Source organism: Danio rerio, chromosome 9 (genome assembly GCF_052040795.2).
Source record: "Danio rerio strain M-AB ecotype USA chromosome 9, GRCz13ab, whole genome shotgun sequence".
In the NCBI taxonomy this organism is placed as follows: Eukaryota; Metazoa; Chordata; class Actinopteri; order Cypriniformes; family Danionidae; genus Danio; species Danio rerio.
In genome coordinates this window covers 11,765,717-11,779,999 of record NC_141029.1, presented here as the reverse complement: position 1 = coordinate 11,779,999, position 14,283 = coordinate 11,765,717, and the positions used below count along the sequence as shown (strand labels likewise).

Genomic DNA, 14,283 nt, shown 5'->3' with positions numbered 1-14,283 from the left:
TTTATTTTTTCCCCAGTTTCTGTTTAACAGAGAGATTTCTTCAACACATTTCTAAACATAATAATTTTAATAACTCACTTCTAATAGCTGATTTATTTTATCTTTGCCATGATGACTGAAAATAATATTTGACTAGATATTTTTTCAAGACACTCCTATACAGCTTAAAGTGACATTTAAAGACTTAACTAGGTTAATTAGGTTAACTAGGCAGGTTAGAGTAATTAGGCAAGTTATTGTATAATGATAGTTTGTTCTGTAGACTATCGAAAAAAAAAAAAGTAGGTTAAAGGGGCTAATAATTTTGACTTTAAACTGGTTTAAAAAAAAAAAACTGCTTTAATTAAATTAAAAAAAATAAATAAATCAAAGGGGGGGCTAATAATTCTGACTTCAACTGTAGATGTACAATTTAAGGAATGCAGTGTGAAAAAATTCATTAACAGTCAAAAAACAGGTAGTTGTTTTAAATATGTCTCACAAGAGTTTTATTTGGTATAGAAACTATTGTTACACTGAATGACATTGTGTTGTGTGGGTTCTGTAAATCTTGTTAAAAGGCATGATGCTCATTATTTGATTTGCTCCAAAATAAAAAAAAAAATAAAAGGACCCATATGGGTATTACATTATATAACATTTTCACACAATATTGTAAATTAAAACATTATACTAACATTATATGTTGTAATATAATAACATCCATTACCCCAAATAAAATTTGAATACCTTTAGAATATTACAAAGTATTACATTTGAAAAGCAATTAAATAATAATCATTATTATTCATTATTTTAAAGAAAAATTTGGGGAGCTACATGGTTGACTTACAGTAATAATATTAGCAATTTTGTAACCACCATGCAGGAAATCAATACCTGCATATATAATCTTCGGACGGTAAAAAAGGGAAACGTTTGTACTCTTTGAATTGTCATTGTATGTCAGAACTTTATCCAATCCAGTAAATTTATCCAAAGAAGAGTTGGTGGATTCTGATTGAAATGCTTTGCACATCTGGTCTTTTGTCAAAAGAGAGTGCTAGACATTTCACCACTCGGAACCCTGAGAAAAACTCATCGAACCACTTTTAAACATCCAGCCGTACGCTGTGGTGCACCAGATTACTCATAGTTTTGCGAATGTGCTGAGCAAACCCACTTTATCATTCTCCTGGAACCGATGCACTCAGTCTCATTCAAAAGCGAAACTAGGAACATAAGGTCTGTTTTATTAAACACTTTTGGGAGGTTTGGGAGAGAGTGGATCCATCAGCTGATAGATGGATGAAACAAACCTTTTCCATATGGCTACGGCAGCGGCTTCTTCTTGGGCTTTACTGTACACACATCATTCGGCTCTCCATTGGGAAATAACCTCACAAGAAGATCATGTTGTTACTGCTAATGACACCCATTACCACTCACACGATACATCTCTATAAATAACATTAGAAAAAAATTGGTGGATTATTCGATATACTTTAAGTTAAATTAATCGTAAGCCATTTGAGATAAAGGAAACATTTACCAGAAATATCCAATAGAGATGGATACATGTTACTTTTCTGAAACACCTAAACTATTCTACACCGTCCCCATGATTTCGGTGAAATTCCAGAGTCTGGATCCTACGGGGGGTTGATAGCCATGATTCAAATACATCATTTACATTGGTAGAATTAATATATTTCACAAGATGAGAACTCACCGAATAAAACTCTAACAGCTGACAAAATAGAAAGTAAGAACGCAATGACCTGGAGTATAAAGTGGCTCTAGATGTCATGCAGTCTATGCCTTGATGTAACACCAAGGTCCCCGGTGTAGAAATCGTAGAGTCCTGCGAAAGGAATTGGGAAAGGGCAGGATTTCGTAGGGTCTCCTGCTGGACCGCAGCGTCCGATCCGTGTATGTCCGTTCGGTTAGAAGCGAGGGTTTAAGAGTTCGACTTTGGCTGTAGCTTTAACTGGTGACAGCGAGAGAGAGAGATTAACGCTGAGATCTGAGGGTCTTTCATCGAGCCCACCTTCAGCGCTCCTTCTGCAGACGTCAACAGCGGCAAGACCTTCCTAGCAGGCGAAGTCTTCGAACACTCGGTGGTGGGTGCGGTGGTGGTGATGGTGATTCGGGAGGACGGTGTTGGCGTAAGCTCCTTCTGAGTGGCTCCGGCTCATCTCACTAGAATCCTGAGTGGAACAGAGAATGTCATTTCAGATTCGGTGAAGATACTTTAACACCCATGTTCATTCCATTGTGAATAACCTGCCTGGACTAATGCTGTGACTCATTGTTTCATCTGTAGAGTGATAAAGCGAAAAGCCACTTGGGGCTGAGCATTACAGTGGTTTATCAATGTTAAAACTCGGTAAACTTACTGATTTGTGAGCTTTATAGAACATCTGGTAACACTACTTGGGAGTGTTTATAAAATCTGTATTATTATCAAGACATAACACCTTATGAATATGAAGGAGAGTTTAGACAATTGTTATTAAGTGCCATTTGGTCAGTTATGCCATTTTAAATGCAAAGGTGACATTAGCAATGTTTCCATCCAAGGATGCAAAATAAATTTATGTGAAAAACTGGATTATTGCATAAAAGATGTGAAAATAAAGCAGAAATTCCATCCAATGAGTCAAGAAGAACAAAATCATCACTTCCTGATTAACTGGTGCCAGGGCCGGCGCGTCCATAGAGGCAACCTAGGCGGCCGCCTAGGGCGGAAGAATAGAGAGGGCGGCGTCCCTGACACTACCCTCACCACCCGCTCCCTCAGTTAGGCTATATCCACGTCTAGTGCGATAGAATAGAGAGGGCGGTGTCCCCGACACTACCCTCACCACACTGCCCTCCATTATATCGGCGTCTAGGGCGGCAGAATAGAGAGGGTTGGGGTTGAGGGCGGCGTGACCGTCCTTTGCCTAGAGCGGCAGTTCAGCTTGCTCCGACCCTGACTAGTGCCAAACATCAACAGTAAAATCGGAATTTACTGCGGTAGGAGAAGCACTTTGAATCTTCATTCATTCATTCATTTTCTGCCGCTTTTCCGGGGCTGGTTCGCGGAGGCAGCAGTCTTAGGAGAGAACCCCAGACTTCCCTCTCCCCAGATAGTTCCTCTAGGTCCTCCGGGGGGATAACTAATAGTATGATAACACTAATACTAAAATGGCTTCGGCATTTTAGAAAGACCAAAATAACATTTCAGATGTTTTACAATGTGCTCAGCATGCTGGTTTGTCCATTTACACACATTTTTATCATCGCACAATCTCTTATAAGAAAATCTCTTGAATTTTTAAATAATAATTTGTTCATATCCATTGTAGTTAACATGCCTTTTTCTAATCAAATAAAGTTTATCCTACTCAGTTATGCACATAGGTTTTTTATGTCCATTTTCAAAACATGTGCATTGTGTCGTTTCCATCAACCACTTTTTTTTCGCATATCTAAAATGTGCATAACAATTGGATGGAAAGTAGATATTGTCTCAGAAGTCTTTGTCATGACAACTTGACATTATCAAGACAATATAACTTGTCATAAATCTTGTCATAAACATAATTGACATGAGAGCATTGTAATTGTGTCATAAGTTTTATGTGTCAATAATATTTTTCTTGACCATGACAACAGTTGTACAAATCAAATTTGTTATTAAATGTCATTTAATATTAATGATTCTGTTCTAAAATATGCAGTTGAAGTCAGAATTATTAGTCTCCGTTTATTTTTTCCCCAATTTCTGTTTAACGGAGAGATTTTTAAATATAACACATTTCTAAACATAATAGTTTTAATAACTCATTTCTAACAACTAATTTATTTTATCTTTGCCATGATGACAGTATATAATATTTGATTAGATATTTTTTTTTCTATACAGCTTAAAGTGACATTTAAAGGCTTAACTAGGTTAACTAGGCAGGATAGGGTAATTAGGCAAGTTATTGTATAAAGATGTTCTGTAGACTATCGAAAAAATATATAGCATAAAGGGGCTAATAATTTTGATCTTAAAATGGTGTTTAAAAAATTTAAAACTGCTTTTATTCTATTCAAAATAAAACAAATAAGACTTTTTTTTCAGAAGAAAAAATATTATCAGACATATTGTGAAATTTTCTTTTAAACATCATTTGGGAAATTAAAAAAAAAAAAAAATCAAAGGGGGGCTAATATCTCTGCCATCAACCTTACATACAGTGGTCCCTAGCAATAACTTTTCATGGTCTCGCAGTTTCGCAGATTTTTTTTTGTGTGCAATTTAACATGCCTTTTTCCGCCAGCGATTGTATTCTGCCTCCTGATTAGCACATTGTGTTGTGCATTCTAATTGGCTGTGGACCATTGTCAATCAATTTCCTCCGTGCTGTGTCACCTGTACAGTACAGAATTAATTTAGCTGGTCAAATTTACACTAGCAGTGTTGCTCTACAGTGCTATATTATATGTTTGCAAGTTTTCTCTCCACAATGCTGACGAAACATTCTGCACCGTTAAAGGCAGAGGAAGATGCTAACCATCGCACTTAAAATTGGACTTCTGGACATGCTAAAGTAAGATAGAAGATACACGAGTATATAAACAAGAGAGAAAAGTGTGAAAACACTTACGTTAATACTTTAATACCTGAGAAATTGTCTTGTTTTACAGTCTTAAAACATCTATAATATTTGTAAAAAATAAAGCGTACTACTTTGCAGATTTCATCTTATGCAAACATAGTATAGCACTTCAGAGCCACACTGCTAGCACTCAAAGATTTGTGTAAATTTGGCAAGCTGAATGAAATTACCTTCCACAATTATTAAGGGACCACTGTATCTAAATATGTTTTTAAATAATTTAGCACAGAATTGATACTTTGACTAAGAAAATAAGATTTATAATGGCCTAATAAAAAAAATCACCTTTAATTTTTAAATGATAACTAAGTGAATGACACTTAATGACTGCATATAAGCATGCATAAAATCTCTATATTCATAATGTGTCATGTCATGATTATAAATGTGTCTTGACAGTATTATGAACACTCTCTTCAAGTAAACTGTTACTGAATATAACCTATAGAGACAGAACATTGATTTATCTTTTAAAATCTTGCATATTTATAGTATTATATATATATAATACAGTTGAAGTCAGAATTAAGGTATTTATGGTAAATTTATGGTAAACTACAATTTCAGAAAGGGCTTTTTGATGTTACACTGCATAATAGATTATTTGTTGGATTAGGCAGTTTTACGAGTCAGCCAATCCAAACTTGCAAAATAGGTCATATTAGGAGAACATTTCTGATTGGCTTGGAGCATGGCTTGCTTCCCTGTCCAGCCTACCGGACACAAAAAAATGACAGATAGCAATTGTGACATTCTACAAAATTTAATTAAGTTAAATTAGGTAAACAAATGAAAATAGAATACTTTAGCAGACAATAATTTAATTGCAAATACCTGAAGATAGTCTGTACAGTATGATGAATATCCGTCATTAATCTTTGTACAATAAATTTTGTTTATAATGACTTTTCAGTAAACGCGTAGCAGCAAAAAAAATTACCTTCAAATTTCAAATATGCTCACAGAAATGGTGTTTAATTGGTTTAAAATAAATAAATAAATAAACAAACAAATAAATAAATAAGTAAATAAATTAAAATATAGTATTGTATAAAAATTGTATAGAAAAAAAAAAAATCTATGACAGTAAGATTGTGCCCTGAATGTGTGTATGTTGCTGCAGAACATTATGTTTGGCCTTTTCGATTGAGCGTATGTTTTTCTTCATCTATAATTCATAGAGTTTTAGAATGTTTTCCTTTAAAACTGTGGACAGGGAATCTATATTTAGTTCATATTTTACTGTATATTACATTCATGTACAGTATTTGAGGTTATGCACTGCACTTTACTGACATAATATATAGAACATATACTGAAATAAAATAGGGTTTAAACTGATATACAGGAATGTTTGTCTACCACATTAGGGACGGCAACTTGTAGAAAGGTTTATCTACTAATTTTTAAGTAGTATACCTGTACATATTTGAGCAAACAGAAACATTAGGATTGTAACATTAAGAATTCAGATTTATTTTCTTACAGTGACCATAAAATCAGAGCCACAATTCTCAATGCAACATTTTAACATTTTATTAAAATTTTATTAATGTTTCTATAATAATAATAATAATAATAATAATAATAATAATAATAATTATTATTATTCATTCATTCATTCATTCACTTAGTCCCTTTATTAATCCGGGGTTGGCACAGCGGAATGAACCACCAACTTATCCAGCCCTTCCAGCCGCAACCACTGGGAAACATCCACACACACACACACACACAAACACACACACACACACACACACACACACACACACACACACACACACACACACACACACACACACACTGATACACACACACACACTGATACACACACACACGCTCATACACTATGGACAGTTTAGCCTACCCAATTCACCTGCACCGCATGTCTTTGGACTGTGGGGGAAACCGGAGCACCCAGAGAAAACCCACGCGAACGCAGGGAGAACATGCAAACGCCACACAGAAACTTATTATTATTATTATTATAACTATTATTATTATTATTATTATTATTATTATTAATGTTAATGATGCCATAGGAGTTTAATGATCGGTAACTTGGTTTATGTCTTATCTGAACTCACTTTTTCTTTTAAGTGTAATGTGTGCGCTGGGCTTTGTTATTTTGCAAATATTTTTCATGCTCAAACAGCAACAAAATGTACTAAAGGTAAGAAGAAAGGTTGTGCAATGTGATTAAATTACTGAAATATCACTGACATTAATATCGTAATATGTTCCAATGGTTTACGATTAATGAGCGATTTATTACAAAAGTTTCTTTGTTTGCCTGCCACTAACACACCCTCTGAAAGACCGTTCAGCACATCAGGCAAGGTAGTTACAAGTCAATACACATCTCTGATAAAAAAAAATTGATAAAAGTCATCTGTCTTATGCAAGTATTTTTTACAGTTCAGTTTGAGCAATCTTTATATTGACAATTGCGCTCTCTTTGTAATGCACTTTAAAATCATTTATGTAATTTTGAATGGAACCATGTCTCATGACGAAAGAAAGCTATAGGTGACTATGGAAAGCGGAATCTACGTTATGTCTCCAAAGCTTGTAAAAAAAAAAAAAAAAAAAAAAAAATATATATATATATATATATATATATAATTATTATACAAAATTATTAGTCCCCTTGTTTATTTTTGTAACCAATTTCTGTTTAACGGAGAGATTTTCCAACACATTTCTAAACATAATAGTTTTAATAACTAATTTCTAATAACTGATTTATTTTATCTTTGCCATGATTACAGTAAATAATATTTGACTAGATATTTTTCAAGACACTTCTATACAGCTTAAAGTGACATTTAAAGGCTTAACTATGTAAATTAGGTTAACTAGGCAGATTAGGGTAATTAGGCAAGTTATTGTGTAGCAATGGTTTGTTCTGTAGACTATTGAAAATATATAGCCTAAAAGGGCTAATAATATTTACGTTAAAATGGTGTTTACAAAATTTAAAACTGCTTGTATTCTAGCCAAAACAAAACAAATAACTTGACTTGAGATTAGAATATGTGTTAGCTTTTTGTAAGTGGTTTTATGTTTTAGAATAGAAACATAGGCACTACAGGATGGGCCATTTACATATATTGCAATGAATATGGAAAACGAGTGCATGTTTTTACTAAAACTAATGTATTTTTTAAAATGCATGTGCGTGTAAAACATTCATTCATTCATTTCTTGTCAGCTTAGTCCCTTTATTAATCCGGGGTCGCCACAGTGGAATGAACTGCCAACTTATCCAGCACGTTTTTACGCAGCGGATGTCATTTCAGCCGCAACCCATCTCTGGGAAACATACACACACACTATTACACTACAGACAATTTAGTCTGCCCAATTCACCTGTACCGCATGTCTTTATACCATGGGGAACTCCGAAGCACCTGGAGGAAACCCACGCAAATGCAGGGAGAACAAGCAAACTCCACACAGAAACGCCAACTGAGCCGAGGTTCGAACCAGCGACCCAGCGCATTTAAATTAATTTGCACAAAAATGTTATGGGGATTTTCTTTAAAGAAGTCGTTACTTCACCTCGTTTAGAGCGTCATTATAACTAATTTTCCTTTCTGAACACAATGTAGCTGTTTTAGTTGTCTTTAATGCTAGTTCTCCCCGCCCATAGTTCCCACGTGCCTGCCAGAGTGTGCCTCAATCTCTGCCTCAGCTGCATCAGATAAACAGCAAAATGACAGGCATGAAGTAACATTTGTGATAAATACTACAGTAAGAACTTTCCCAATGATTATTTGATGTATTTGTTGTGGAGTTTATTCAAGCCTTTCTGCAACGATGAGTCACACACAAGGTCATTACAAAGTTCACACACAAACACACAGAGACACACACATAGTGTGAGTGTTTAACTTTGCAATGTTTTTTGCATGGCAAATGTGACAGGATACATGTTAATATCCACTGCTGTATGTATATCTGTTATGTTAATGTACATAGTAAATCTGATTTAACAAAAGATGATTTTCATCATAGATGCTCTGTAATATTTTGAGCAAAAGATGTAAAGGTTAAACAATAAAGAGTATTTACAGCCCTCTTTTGGGTTTTTTACCAGTGGTGCCTATACAGTACATACAGTATAAAGGCCATGGTTTCAGATTTAGAAGCAGAACTATCAGTTTATATAATGATGTTAGATCAGGACCTACTGGCCTCATGCTGATCTGAATTAGCTTGAGTCATATTGTGCTTCTCATGAATATAGTGTGCTCTGCCAACATCTATGTTCCTCTTCCAAGAACAGAAGATCGGATTGCAATGAGAACCAGGGAGATTTGATTCAATCCTGGTCTAAGCAGACTGCCTGGCATCCCAATCACAGCTCAATATCCTGCTGCCGATGTTGTATTTCCCTCCGGGCTTTGTTCCTATTCCCAGAGTTGATCTGTGCTGCATCCTAACACTAGCGCTCAAAGATTAGCATGTGGCTCACCTTAGCTTTCATTTCCTCCAGGTTCACTGTGGCGACTGTGCTGGCCTGTTGCTGCTGCTGGGTTTGCTTTTTGTCATCTCTTTGTGGCCTCAGCAAACGCTCCAACCTGTGTTTGATCACCTAGGAAAGCGAGGGGGAGCGAGGGTGAAGAGGGCAACAGGGAAAGTAGGACAAATGAGGGCTATAAACATAGTTTTGCAGCACCAGCGTTTCTGCTGCTCAGCTCAGAGGTCCGGTCTTATCTGCTCTTATGGGAAATACTGCTCACCGTGTAGGAGAACAGCTATGGCTCGAAAATGAATGGATGTGGAACAGGCAGAGGGCCAAAACAATGAGCGCCTACCTCATATACATAATCCAGAATTTCCAAGATGGTGAGGACGCTGGCTCCTATAAAAAGACCCATTTGCCCACCAATGTCCCCTGAAAATAAAAGATGGACAGAGACAATCTGCATAGGTGAATGCTGTTTTTTACGTATTTCTAAATAAAAGTCTTGTCACCTATCCATTTTTAGGAACAATAAATAATAACTTGACTTCTAGTTGATCATTTGGTTTCAGAAGTGGCTAATGTGAAAGTCAAATGCCTCTAGATTACGTTTATTTAGACCAAAGTCTTGTCACTTAACAGAAATAATTTACAGTATAAAATATAAAGTCATGGTGCGGCAGAAAAATCAATCATCTTAGATGCCTCCTTCATCTTACCCCAGACATGCTCAATAATGATCATGTCTGGTGACTGGGCTGGCCAATCCTGGAGCACCTTGACCTTCTTTGCTATCAGGGACTTTGATGTGGAGGCTAAAGTATGAGGAGCGCTATCCTGCTTAAGAGTTTGTAACGTAATGGGCAGCACAAATGTCTTGATACCTCAGGCTGTTGATGTTGCCATCTACTCTGCAAATCTCTCATACACCCCTATACTGAATGTAACCCCAAACCAAGATTTTTCCTTCATTAAATTTGACTGATTTCTTTGATAATCTTGTGTCAATGTTGGCTACAATAGGTCTTCTGCAGTATTTGTGATGATTATGATGCAGTTCAACAGATGATTCATCAGAAAAATCTACCTTCTGCCACTTATTCAAATGATCAAGAAGTCAAGTTATTATTTGTTGCTCTTACAACTGGGTTCGACAGCAAGACTTTTGTCAGGTAGTGTAACTGTTTATAAAATGAAATTGACTGAATAAAGTTCAATTAGAGTTCAAGTTCAAGTTAAAGTTCAAGAGTTATTATAATTATCAGATGACACGAAATTAAGACAAATTATTCTTCTTAGGTACAATGTTTATTAATGAATAGCTAAAAATAAGACCAGGAACATTCATCAGCCTGAAATGATTTTCTTAATCTTCAGAAAACAAATGAACAAACTTTTAATCAAGTCTGAGAAATTTCTGCCTCTTATGCTTCAAAATGTTCAAAGAAAGAAAGAGTGAGTGAGAAAAAGAGGGAGTAGAAGTAAAAAAACATATGAATTCTGAATCTTTAGATGAGGTATAATCACTTTATATGATCAAGAGATTATTATCAATATTTTTTCACGTATAGACATTGATCACTGAAAAAAACTGTAATAACTACTTGACACATAAAATAAAATTTCATTGGTCCTAGCAGAGACTCAAATATGATGCAAAGGTGAAAAAGATGAAAGGTATTTTCACACTAGCACTTTTGGTCTGCACCTTGGTTCATTTGATATTAAAGTATGGTACATTTAGCTAGAATGCTGTCTTCTAAACTCAAGTGCGCATCTACGAACTGTGCCTGAGTTCGCCTGAAAGAAGTGGTCTGGGGTATGGTTCGCATGAACTCTAGTCTGGTTCAAATAAATGAAGTGAGCCTCCAAATGCATAACAATGTTTCGACTTCAAAACATTAATTTGTGTGTGTATGTTTTGGTATTTTACGTTTTAGATATTTTTGCGGCAGATAGACGCAAGTTGCTCTCTGTATGTTACCAAAACCAAAAAAAAAAAAAAAAAGTAAAATCTGAAAGACCAGTGTGTATATGTCTTTCCATTTTGGCGCCTTGGCTTCTGTAGCCGTCGCCTATCAACAGCTGTACTCACAACAGCAGCTCAATGGCGCAAGCATACTGGGGTTCAGGAGGAAAAAAAGAAGTTGTTAACACAAACCAGCCAAGAAGGTGGCAAGGAGGGAAAGTCAAACTTGGGTTTGGACCAGACAATTGAACCAAGTGAGAATTCACCCTTAGGGCTCTGTCATACACCTGGTGCAATGCTGCGCAAGGCGCAATGCAATTGTTGTTTACTTGTTTCAGCTTGGCGTGATAGTCGTTTTGAGGTTTTGCAACACGCTGTTTAAATAGCCAATGTATTTGCGCTCATATGTGTAACCATAGGCGTTCTGGTCTAAAAGAGGCGTGTTAAGGCGCATTGCTGACGCTTTGCTATTTGGATGAACTATAATAGACTGCACAATAAACCAGATCAAAGCTGGTCTAAAGTCCAGCGCAGAGCTCATTAGTTGTGTGCCTTGGTTAAACATTGCTTAATACACTCAGGATGTACAGCAATACGCAAATATCTTTACGAATTAAAAATAATTAAAGGATTAAAATCTTACAAAAATTAATATTTTTTAGTCTACATAAATATAAAAACCACCGCCTCCATGCCTTCTTCATCTCGGGGGGCTTTTTTAGTTTTTTAATGACATTTTGACAATATACTGTATACTGTATAAAAGCTGATTTTTCCATCCTTACAATAGCAAAAGTGGATTCGGACAAGCCCTTATTGCTTTTCTGCCCTGTGCTTTAGACTTTGCGCATGGATCGTCAAAATAGAGCCATTAGAGTTTCTCTGATCGAATCTGAAAGCTGTATCAAATGTTTATTTGTAAACAAAAACCTAAATTCAGTCGCTCATTTGTTCATTTTACCAAGGTTAATTCATTCATTAGTTCATTTTACCAAAAATTTGAGTCTCTTGAGAGGGGTTATTTTGTTATCTCCTACGATTGTTATGAAGTGTCAGAGTGTGTGGAATGAAAATGAATCTCTCAGATTTGATTAAAAAATAAGTTTGAGTAGTTTGAGATCTAAACATAAACAAAAGTCTTAACATGTGAATAATTAATAATAGAGTTTTAATTTTATGATAAATTAACCCTTTAAAAATACAATTCATTTAATTTACGATTTGCAGTTTCTAAAGTGGACAATAAAGAGACTCACCTAATAATCCTGCAACATCGTATGCTTTTTTCTGTTCTATTGTCTCATAATTAAGTGCTTCAAAGAAAATGTCCAAAACAAGGAAGTTGTCTCTGAAACAAAAGGAAAACAGCATTAGATTTAAGTGTAAATAAGATATATTTATTAAACATTCAGAATCAATACAGTAAAAAATGAGACCCTGGACCGCAAAACATTTTTGTTTTACAGTCATTTTTTTTTTTTTTTTTTTTTTAAATAGAGATTTTTACACTCAAAGCGGAATAAATAAATTTCAGTTGATGAAAGGTTTGGGTGATATTTGGTTGAGATATTTAATCGAGATAACTATTTAAAAATCGGGAATCTGAGGGTAAAAAAAAAAAAAAATTGAAATGCTGAGAAAACAGCCTTTTAAGTTGTCCAAATTAAGCTCTGGTTTCTTACAACAATTATGACCCATTCAATGTGTTTTTAGGGTATTGCCTTTTCAACATACAGACTGGTTTTGTGGTCCACATATTCACATATTGGTTTAAAACTTCAAAAGGCAGATTGGTAACCACACCTGATGTAGTCTTCGGACTTGTCGTATTTTCTAGATAAGTAGCGAGCCGAGCCCTTGCTGGGGATTTTAACCATGGACAGCTCTTTACCATATCGTGTCAGGTTACAGGGAGTCTCACAGAAACATGTGTCACCTGAACTTTTCTGCAACAGTGCTGCAAATAACACACACATGTCAGTTGGGAGCAGGAGACAGGTGTGTGTGTGTATGTGTGTGTGTGTGTGTGTGTGTGTGAGAGAGAGAGAGAGAGAGAGAGAGAGAGAGAGAGAGAGAGAGAGAGAGAGAGAGAGAGAAAGACCAGGTGCTCCATTCCACACCTGCACACCTGCACACACACACACACACACACACACACACACACACTTTCTTCATTCATCAAACTAATGTGGAGAGATAACACCAGCGCTAAATAATCATCCATGAGATGCTTGAAACACACTCAGCATGTTGTTCAGATTTAATTGGGTTTCTGAAGGGCATCCGGAACATCGTACACTCACACACACTCGACCTCCTTGAGAGGAAGCATTGTGAATGTCATGCTTAAAAATTTTTTGGTAATCAGGGCTTTCCTTTTAGAATAAAATTTAGTAACATGCTTTGACACTGCCTATTTGATTTATATTATTATGTGCCAATGTTACGGAACTGGGGAAGCTACTTAAAAACTTACAATCTCCCCTAATTTATAGTATCTGAACTACAGTCAAGCTATACTAGAAAAAAAATAAAAAATAAAAATAAATAAATCCCTAGCTAAGCAACAGGCTAGCTGCCTACACTAAATTAATGTAAAATGGCAAAAAGCTGTATAACTACAGTGTAAAAAATCTGTTATTAAACATTACAGCCGTTAAATTACAGACAATTACTGTAGAATAACAGATGGTTAATTACAGACATTGACTGAAAAAATAACAAATAGAGAATTACAGACTTTTACTGTAAAATAGCAGATGTTAAATCACAGACACTTACTGTAAAATAACATATGTTAAATTACAGACATTTACCAGAATTCGAAGTGTAAGGAAATTTTCTGTAATTTAATGTCAGTTTTTTATGGTAAATGTATGTAATGTAATGTCCATTATTTTATGAAAAATGTTTGTAATTTAATCTCCGCTTTTTTTTTTTGGTAAATTTCTGGAGTTTAACATTTGTTATTTTAGAGTAAATGTCTGTAATTTAACAGCCGTTATTTTACGGTAAATATCTGTAATTTAACAGCCGTTATTTTACACTAAATGTCTGTCATTTAACAGCCATTATTTAACAGTTAATGTCTGTAATTGAATGTCTGTTTTTTTTTTGTTTTTTTTTTCCATAAATGTCTGTAATTTAACGTCCATTATTTTATGGTAAATGTCTGTAATTGAATGTCATTTTTTTATGGTAAATGTCTG

The 14,283-nt window shown here is 35.1% G+C and overlaps 1 protein-coding gene across 1 annotated transcript in view; it reads right to left on the bottom strand.

Moving 5' to 3' along the window:
* Nucleotides 1-1,670: 1,670 nt before the first annotated feature.
* The window catches only part of asic4a (acid sensing ion channel subunit family member 4a), a 189,232-nt gene continuing 176,619 nt past the window's right edge, over nucleotides 1,671-14,283 (bottom strand). The window contains 5 exon segments of the mRNA NM_214787.2: nucleotides 1,671-2,189; nucleotides 9,115-9,234; nucleotides 9,458-9,537; nucleotides 12,331-12,422; nucleotides 12,878-13,031. Of these exon segments, the coding sequence (NP_999952.1) occupies nucleotides 2,073-2,189; nucleotides 9,115-9,234; nucleotides 9,458-9,537; nucleotides 12,331-12,422; nucleotides 12,878-13,031 (563 nt within the window). The 3' untranslated portion in view covers nucleotides 1,671-2,072.